The sequence below is a fragment of the Puntigrus tetrazona genome, chromosome 7 (genome assembly GCF_018831695.1).
Source record: "Puntigrus tetrazona isolate hp1 chromosome 7, ASM1883169v1, whole genome shotgun sequence".
Classification (NCBI taxonomy): domain Eukaryota; kingdom Metazoa; phylum Chordata; class Actinopteri; order Cypriniformes; family Cyprinidae; genus Puntigrus; species Puntigrus tetrazona.
This window is the reverse complement of record NC_056705.1, coordinates 36,549,417-36,559,393: the sequence shown is the minus strand read 5'-3', so window position 1 is coordinate 36,559,393 and position 9,977 is coordinate 36,549,417. Positions and strand designations below refer to the sequence as shown.

At 37.1% G+C, this 9,977-nt stretch overlaps 2 protein-coding genes across 2 annotated transcripts; both read right to left on the bottom strand.

Annotated features, from left to right (window-relative positions):
• Positions 1 to 73: 73 nt before the first annotated feature.
• On the bottom strand, positions 74 to 2,262 carry bola3 (bolA family member 3). The gene is made up of 4 exons (XM_043245386.1): positions 2,102 to 2,262; positions 1,778 to 1,907; positions 1,603 to 1,691; positions 74 to 453 (listed from the first exon to the last, which is right to left on the bottom strand). The coding sequence occupies exons 1-4, from the start codon at positions 2,129 to 2,131 to the stop codon at positions 388 to 390; spliced, it is 315 nt and encodes a 104-aa protein (XP_043101321.1). The 5' UTR covers positions 2,132 to 2,262; the 3' UTR covers positions 74 to 387.
• Positions 2,263 to 2,925: 663 nt separating this feature from the next.
• On the bottom strand, positions 2,926 to 8,560 carry bco1 (beta-carotene oxygenase 1). Its single transcript, XM_043243305.1, has 11 exons — positions 8,405 to 8,560; positions 6,740 to 6,868; positions 6,524 to 6,653; positions 5,799 to 5,946; positions 5,361 to 5,502; positions 4,749 to 4,969; positions 4,389 to 4,640; positions 4,198 to 4,300; positions 3,626 to 3,720; positions 3,389 to 3,500; positions 2,926 to 3,283 (listed from the first exon to the last, which is right to left on the bottom strand). The coding sequence occupies exons 1-11, from the start codon at positions 8,466 to 8,468 to the stop codon at positions 3,129 to 3,131; spliced, it is 1,551 nt and encodes a 516-aa protein (XP_043099240.1). The 5' UTR covers positions 8,469 to 8,560; the 3' UTR covers positions 2,926 to 3,128.
• Between the last annotated feature and the right edge of the window lie 1,417 nt (positions 8,561 to 9,977).

Sequence of the window (9,977 nt, the reverse complement as noted above, 5' to 3'; positions counted from 1 at the left end):
AGAGATTAAACATTAAATGCTAATCGCAGGTTTGCTTGTCAGAATACAATCAACGTCCTGCCACACAAAGGGAAAGGATGTGATGTAATTTAATGGATAAACAGACCTAATAACAGAACAGAAAATAAATCAGACCGACGAAGCTAGTTCAAGTGTGACTGTACACAAACAGCGGGATTAATAAACTACTGAACACATTCTAATTTAAAAGGCAAAAAAAAAACATGACTTTTATTTTGTGCGTATTACAGCATTTGTGAATCATACCTATATTTTTATAACTGTACACTGTTTATTCATAACATCTGTAACTCCTCTGCCGCTGTTATAACTGCATAATTTACTTTATAAAGAGAGACATCAGGTGAGAACGACGCTGAGCACTTCCTACTTTCTAGGTACATCAGTGAATATGCGTAGACCGTGCATGGCCTTAATCTCGTCTTTGAGAGCCTGTTGGACAAAAACAGTTGATTAAAATGTACACGGGATACTTAATTGTAATGACAGTATTGTGATCTCATAGGCAATACAATAACTACAGTAATGAATCAGCCAGACAAGTGATAAGTAGAGTTAGAGAGTACGTTTAGAGTTGACAAAACCAAACAAATCCAATCCAGTTCAGATCACTTTGTTCATAAAGATTTGATCCAGTTTGACGGTCAAGAGATCGTTATGAAAAAAGAAGTTTATTTTGAAAAAAAAAAAGTTTGAATGCATTGGCAAGAAGGTACAACAAAGAAGGTAAAAGAATGAAAATGTGTGACTGTATTAATGCAGATTCATAATAAATTTCAGAATTATTTTTAGAAATAAATTTTAGAGTACATTTTTAGAAGTTCGCAAAAAGCGTAAAACATAAGCTTAGCCATTTTAAAAGTTTTGTATGTTTTAAAACTAATGTATATACACACACAATATATATACATATATATATATATATATATATGTATATATATATTTGTGTGTGTACATATATATAGTTTGCTTATATATATGGTTTGCATATATATATATTTGTGTGTGTACATATATATAGTTTGTTTATATATATATATATATATATATATATATATATATAGTTTGCTTACTTTAATGCTGAAACCACCTTATCTTAAAGAATAGGAGTTTGCTCAAACTAAAATTAAAAGCTTACCTCAGCTTTGTGTAAAAAGCCACAACACCACACACATTAAAACAAAAGAATCTGATAAAACAAGACTATTATTAATGCATCCTGTTTGGATAGCTGGGATGAAAAGAAAAGGAAAGAGGAGAGGAAACTTCAGTTTTTTTCTAACACTCAGTATCTGGCTTTGGCTTTTTTCGGACCTCTTTTTTTTATTGATGCTGAGGGAGGAAAAGGAAGCATAACTTGGTATACACTTGAGCAGTACGGCTTTCCTTCTTCTGCAGGACGCAAATGATTTGACCCAAACGTCTTTCATTTAAAATAATTCTGTGTTCTGTAAAATTATATTGAATGTTCCTTTTTGAGTGAACCGTTGCGTAAAAACTACTCATGCTTCAACACCGAGGCCGTGCTGCCTTTCGTCGGTCTTGTTCAGTAATATAATTTTAATTTTTTTAATCACTTACCTGATTGACTAACTGGTGCTGCTGTACTACTCTCTTTCCGCTGAACTCATCAGACTCGATGTGTATTTCGTACATCGCGCCGCAGCCTCCTGAAACCAAGATAAATAACGTTACATGACATTACAGCACATTTCCCGAAGGTTCAAACGCTTCTCCGTTCAGAGCCAGGTCTAACCTGATATATCCACAACCTTGAGCGACGAAGCGTGAGGAAACTTCTCCTTTAACACTTGCGTGATTCGCGTCTCTCCGTCGGTCAGACCGGACGAAGAGCGCGCGATTATATTTCTACACAGCATTCGAGGCTGAACACACAGAGAGACACGTCAACTGAATGCATCTTAAATATCGCTTCACAAATATCGCATTTGACGAAGTGACAGCGCGACGACGACTGCGTGCGTTCGCAAGCAACGCTGTCACGTTTAACTGTCGTTTCGAGCAAGGCAAAGCAAAACAAACGCGTTAAGACAAAGAAAGAGAGTGTTCAAACGTTTACGTTGCGTCTGATGGCTCTGAGCACGGACATTTCGGGGTCGAGGCAGTTCGTAGGTTCATCAAAGTATAACGTAAAACGAAAATCAAGCTGAGAATATACTTGACAAAGTCATGTCCTGTTTAATTCCAGCGCCTGTCTCAGGAATATGTCGTCACCTCCTTCAGGAACACGTTTCCGGCGCCCCCTGGCGGTCAATCGATTATTTACAATCTTCCTTGTGTTTCGAATCTTTGGAATCGGTTCTTTAAAAAAAAGATTCATAACGGCTGGTTCGCGAAGGTGGTTGATTTCAGCACGATTTCTGTAATGAAATCTCACCTGTTCTTATCTACGAATTAAACAGCGGTCTATAAACTTCCTGTTTCACATTCTTTAAAGCATTTTGCGTTTAAAAACAAAAGAAAGACAGGCATGCGTCTTCGTAGCAACTTGAGAGCGAGTAAATGACAAATTTCTTCACAGGGGTGTAGAACATTTTTTTGTTTTGTTGTTAGTTAATTTTTTGTGACAAAAATCACAACATTAAAATTTTGTGCGAGGCCATGATTTTTTTAAAAAAGTGATAAAAAGTGACTAGTTGCATACATAATTCATTAACAAATTAAATTACTTATTTCTTTCATGCATACATATAGCTCAATAACAGATCATTTGAAGCCAACAATAAAGCCCAGTAACAATGTCCTAAAAAAGGTTTAGCTTTCTTGTATTTTTAATGTACTTTGGCACTGCCTATACTATACTAATATTGCCTAGAACTATAATGACAGATATAACTTCACTTTATGATTTCCGTATGCAAGCACAAAAAGACAGTTCACGGGTTCTGTTGAAAGGTCATTAATTGCATTTAGTGATATCAAACAGTTACAATTTATACATGTACGTATTTTATTTCCAAGCAAGAAACATTTTCATGGGTTAGGGGTTTCTTTTTCGGCAAACAGCTGTGTACAGTCAGTCATAAAACGTCTTTGACAACTTTGTAACCAGATTCTCTGTTACACAGGCGGCAGGCATCAAACTCTTAACTGCTGTCCGGTATGAAGTAGCCGTGCATATCCATGTGAAAATCTACATCTATGCATGCCCGGGCGATCTCTTTGAAAGATTTAGCATCAAGCACCAGCAGAAAGCCACCCTGCGCTGGTTTGGCGTTTATGATAGTTGTGAGGACTATGCCTAAAAATGAAGAAGAGAGAGACAACAATCAGTAAATGTAAAAGTTGTAATGCAAAGCTAATTGTTATTGTTTTGGTCAAATGTCATAAATGTGGATAAAATTACCATCGTCTTCATCAACCGCATCAGGCCTGGGAATAAAAACAGGCTCCGAGGCAAAACCGTCCTCTCCAGTCCACTCAATCTGCTGCTTCGTCTCGGCATCAAACTTCACAATCTGTATAAAACAGTGAGCGCTCAGTACAGAGTTAGAATAAGCCACCTACGTTGCCATGGGCATGGGATTGATTCTTATGGCATATTCTACTATAAATGTAGTGTAAAAATGAGGATGGTTAATACCTTTTTGGCCACCGGGGATAGGTCCACGCAACACATGTAAGAATATCTGTACTTCTTTCCATTGAAATTGTAATTAATTCTCGGAAGTTCCACACCTAAAGTAAATGAAATTAACAATAAAAAATACTTTAAAGGTTAGGAGAGACCAAGTATTAAAAAGTAACAAAAAAAGTCATACGCACACACATTGGGATCTCAGGTTTTCCACATGCATAATGATTTTTATACCGTACAAACTGTATTTTCTACCCCCTCACATTAAGCCTACCCCTAAACAAAACTTTCTGCTATTTTAGATCATTAAAACACTTCATTCTGTATATTTTTAAGCTTGTGTCCTTATAGGGACCGCAATATAGGGCAAAAACGCCTGATATTACGTTCCTTCTTGGGATACTTGGTACCCAGTGAAGAGAAAACCAGGATCACACACACACTTATTCAACAAAAAAAGTAAACCACTCACTCACTTAGATATCACAGCTTTATATCACGACACAATCAGTATTAAAAAGACTTGAAATCATGATCAGGGAGAGACGACTTAAGCGTCCCCACCGTCATTGGCTTACCATCACAGAGAACCTCGCCCTGACACAGAAGTTTTCCATCTTTCTCCTTCACAGCACTTGCCGTTGTGTATTTAAGCTTGACCAGATCTTCACCCGTCTCACCCTGGGTGTGAAAGAAAAAATATAAACCCGTTTACCGTCTATAATTTGTAACAATAGCTACAGGTTCAACACTGCACAACATAACATACCACGTCGCTAAGGGGAAACACAAATCTTTTGCACTTTGGCTTGCAGTACACCGCATCCGCTCCCGCCTGCTCCTTCAGCTTGTCCAGGTAAAACATCTCATACAAGCTGTTGTCATCATAGCAGATCACATCAAAAACAACATGGCCATCGTCTTCGAAAGCATTGACTTGATGGTAGACCGTCATCGCGCCGGTGTAGAATTTGAGCCCCACTTCCTTCTTTGTGTTTCGGTCAATGAGATGAATCAGGGTCTGACGTACATAAGTGATAAAAAAAGAGATGCGTTAGGGAAGCTGTAACTGCCCAGCTGACGAATGCATGTCTAGACAACACTCCGATCTGAATGGGTTCATTCTTACGCTGTCTTCAGGGTGGAATTTCATGCAGCTGGCCCAGCTGACCCTCCTCAGATAGGCTGTGGCCATCTTGAGGATGTCCAGCTTTAAGGGCTGCTCGATGAAGATGAAGTAGTTGTCGGTCATGCCGAAGCTGTGGTAATAACTGGGCGTGAGGAGGGAACGGCAGGGCACGGTGCACACCACCTCAGCGCTTTTTAACGGTGGAGACCCATCTGGCCTACCTGATTAAAAAAAAAAAAACACTTGGTAAATGTATCATGTCACTGCCAATAGGGCTGCTCATTGAATAGACTTTGCTATAATGGTGAAATGTCAGTTAGTGTCTACTAGTGGCTATGAACCGTATTGCGAAAAAACGTTTTAAATGGAATTGTTGACTCAGCAAAATTCAACAACATTTTAACAACAATTGTAGGTGGCTTTCGGTGCATTGCTTTGTTCTTGCTAACTAAATAGTTTCTGTCATGTTACTGTGCAGTTGCCATAGTGTTTTGGCTGGTTGAAAGCCCAAATAAGCTGCTCAAGTCTCAAGCTTAGCTAAGTTTAATTCTTGAGGTTATGGATTTAAACAAAACCCATAAAATGAGAAACAGTAAGCGATAGGATACTTACTCCCTCCTGGAACCTTGAACAACATGTATTTGGTTTTGCCCTTCTCTGCGATGCACGTTGCCATACTATAGCTGTTTCCCTCTTTATCATAATGCGTATGTGATGCCACGATGCTTGCAGGAAGGTATTTCAGGTAGTCCACCTTGGGTGAATAAAGCAACAGCGAGATTCCTTGAGAACATGACAACTCTCAGAAAAAGTTTTAGCATGGTGGTAGATGTGATTATGGTAATTAATTGGTTTTGGCAGAATAAATCTGCTATATACCCTGTTGCTGTACAGGCTAAACAAGCATACATTAATCCTGTAGCAGATCTAGACAAGTGGAGCTGGGGGAGGTAGAGGGTTTACAGCCAACACTATCTAAATAACGAACAAACATTTTCATCTATAGTTCCATGACTGAACTAGATATTTTTACAAGCGGGTTTTCTTTACCTTTTCTTCCGTCTCTAAAGTGACGGGGTCAATTTTCCGAATATAATTGGTTTCCGACGTGGCATGGTAGTGGTTTCCATATTTGATTATATTATTGGCACAGTTGTCAGTGAAGTCCGGGATGGTGTGGCTGAGAAAGGTGATCACTCTAAAAAGAGTTGAAAAGAACATTCATTTAGGAGATATTTCATCAAACCGTTTTATTTATTTATGATTTAACGCCATGTCAGCAACAGTGGCTATATTCGCAGTTCAGTTTTCTTTTCATGAGCGTGACCATTTTTTTAAAATCATCCCTGGAGAATTTTGTTTGAAAATGTCAATTAATATATTTTCTGAACAAAAAAAAGTTGCCTAGCATTATTAAGAAAATTGGACATTTAATTTAAATATAATCAAAATGTTTATATTTTTGCACGAAAAGAATATTAAACTCTGGGTTAGTTTCCATAAAAAAAAATTGTCAACATCTGAAATGCATCAAAAAAATAATAAATATCAAAGTTGTCCTAAGACAAGTATGCATTTTGGTTTTGGTTCCACTTGAAATATTGACTACTGTACATTTAGTAATAAGCCTCCTAATTGTTCAATTAAAGATAACATCCCACACAAAATAATGGAGATGAGATTTCTTCACATTAACTTGATACACTGCTGCTTTTCATTCACGTTTTGATAAATACATGTTTCTTGATTGACTAAAAGACAGAAATGCTTCTTACTTGGAGAATATATTTTTGCATGGGTCTGGGTACGCCATCGTCCCCATCTCTGACACCACTATTCTGTTGGACTGCATGTTGGAGTTATAGGTATCACCTCGAAGATATTTGCTTCTATACGTCACCTCTCCTAAAAAATTAATGCACGATTCACGTGGAGCACTGATGCGACAAAACCCTCGTGGCAATAGAAATGCGCTGAATTAAACTGAATACCTTTTTTAATTGTGAAACTGTGCAAAAGCGCCATTCCGTCAAACCAATGGTTGTACCTCGTCTCTCCCACAGAGAAGAGGCCGGGTCCATTGCGTATAAGTGTGCCCTGCAGCCATTCAGGAATCAAGCCTGCAGAGACAGCAAAGCATGCTTTTAAACCGTTTTAAACGGGGATGTTTTGTAAAAATGAGCCGCTTATGTCCACAAACCATTTGCTATTAAGCTTACAGAACCATCACAAAGTGAAAACTGCTAAAGATTGCCTACATGAGCACCAGAGACATTAATATAGACCGACCTAAAACAAAGAAACGACTTTCTGTATAGTTTCTGTAATCAACACGTCTGCTTTACTTTGGTTTATCTTGATGATACTAATATTGTTTGTGTTGTTGAAGTGACTTTGAAGTGAAAAGTACAGCGTACATACAGAAAAAGAGAAATGCAAACGCTTCCAAGCAGTTGCATCCGGGTGCTTTTTAAGGGAAAATTTACATTAAGCATGAAATTACTTTACATTTACTGTTGCATAAATCATTTTCTGTCCGGTTTCGATGCAACACACACACGTTTGTAAAAATAACTTTTTTAAATCATCGCTGTCTTTTGAATATTTTGGCTGGATTTATTTATAAATGCATATAGAATAAGAAAAAAAGTGGATTTGGGTCGCCATTAAAATAACAGCACAGGTTTCAGTGCAATGATAAGTGGCCTGGTATGGATTTTAACATCTACACATCAACCTACACTGCAAATATTTGTCCTGAGTAAATCAGTTATGATTGAAGATTATACCTTCAGGGTAGCACACTGAGGCCACCGATGCCACATGAAAGATATTCAAAGATATTACAAACTTTGAAAATATAGCCGTTAAATATCAAGCATTTACCAAACTTGCCATTTGAAGCTATATAACAAAACTAAAAATAAAATAAAATCATCTACCGTGTGACCATGCATTCTCGACTGATAAGACTTTTAAGTATAAGCTGCTGTTTGGAATATTACAGACATTTTAGGAGTTGAAGCAAAATAAATTTTTAAGCCTGTAGATGATAAAATATAAGTTGATCAAAGCTTGGCCTTATGATAGCCCTGTAATAAATAATACGTATACAGTATGTGCATATGGATAGTTTGAACAGGCTCAAACTATGATGTTTTTAGGATATGATATTTTTAGGATATGATTTTAGACCCAAAATTTCTTTTGGACAAAACATGGTAACATAGCAAATATTAATAATAAATAATAAAATAAGATTGTGTGCAATGCATGTATTTAAATCACTCACAACTGCTACTGAAAGAGAGTTTTACAATATGAATTATAGCTGCACATTATTAATCAGTGACAATTTTACGCTTTGTTGTGTTTTAACCGGAGAACTGCTGCGTGTGGTTATATATTATACTAAATCTTATTTCATGGGTTACCCAAAATCACGATGTCATTTCTGTTTAGCTGTTATTTATCTAACATTATATACGCGTGCGAATGAGATTACGAACATGTTTACGAATGCCTCCGTTTATAACATCGCATATCGTGAGAAACACAATAAAACACAGAGAAGTTGAAGCGAGGAATGTTATTTTTCACGCCGCGCGAGGAAACGCGTCAAGTTCGGTCGCGCGCGCGCGTTTTTCTCCTCCTACCTTTCACTTCAGTTTTGATAGGCTCCGGGTGTTCTTCCTTGTTTTTACTGTAGTCATACTGCATCTTTCAAAGCTGTGTCCAGAGTTTTTCCGAAGACGTAGGAAAAGTGACAGTCAGCGTTCAAACACAAACTGTCTATAAAGCTTCAGGAAGACGAAGACTCCGCCTCTCATTACAAGACAAGAGACTCGTGTTTACTACTGGTTCAGCATTACTGTCCGAAAATATAGATTACCCAGAATGTATGCATAAAATCATTGGGAAGTGATTAACAGCTGATTAACAGAAGCACCCTAAACATAAACCTAAAACAGATATTTACTGAAAAATTATCCCTCGAATCCAATTGGTTGGTCACAATCGGTCTACAACGTTTATTATTACTGATTGTTCTTAAAACGTAGCCTAAACCACTGCAAGTTACATTTATTTAATTGCATAGAGATTACAGATAAGCGGGTTTTATGTAGCCTGCATAAAATATGATGAATAAATATATACATGCATATATACATGCATGGTTTGGGTTTTCTTATTCATTTAACTTCACCGTTACCAAAACAAATGCGATCTGAGATAAATGTTAAACATAAAAAGTCACTTAGTTTTGCTTCTGTAGTATTTTTGCACATGGTTGTGCGCTGTGAGAAAAAGAATTCAGTCATATTTGGCATGTTGAGATTTTATTTCATTTGCATGATTTGATGTCTTGATTTCAATAGCCATGCTATTTACTCAATTTCTGCTGCTTAAAAAAATGAGGGCTTTTCTACTGAAAACTACATGCAGATACTTTCAATCCCCGAACAGCTGCTAGCTTATATCCGCAAAGCACACGTGTTCAAATTCATAGAATCTGAATCCTACAATAAAATATTTTCTATATCCAGTAAATATAATTTTCAATGTATTGTTGTTTTCATTGTAATGTTTGAGGAATTCATCCAGGCTAGGCTCTATCCGCCTGCATTTGAGGGGATTGCACATTTAAACACTCAGAAATGATCAGTAATTTGTCACAAATGATAGTCATGCAGTTAGCCAGTGTTATAGCATGAGCGAAACAAATCCCAATTTCCACCTATTTTTTTGTGCGTGCTTTATTTTCAGCTGTAGTTTTAATTAATCATAATAGATATGTTACAGTTAATTTGGCCTTAAACAGGGGAGGAAGCTGTTATTATTTCTCATCGTTATTTTCAACCCAACTACAACATGTTAATGCACCAACCTTCTTGACCTTCAACATTTACAGATAACCGCGATAATAATTCAGATAGCCAAATAAGAACACATGATCGCTGCACTGAAAGATCATAAAATTGGCCTTTGCGGACAGCACACAGTCTCTCTTGTTACCAACAGACTTTCTGAATCAAACTCATTTGTAGCGCATGAGAGCCACTATGGCAACCTCTAAAAGAGCAGGCTGTTTTAGACATAATTTCGGAGAATGCGTAGCAAAGTTGCTGCTAATTCCTCTAAAGCACCCTTTCTTTTCACTGCTGGAATTTTGGGGCATTTAAGAAAGCCCTTACTCTTTCAGCAATTTGATTTGCTGTCGAAAAAGAC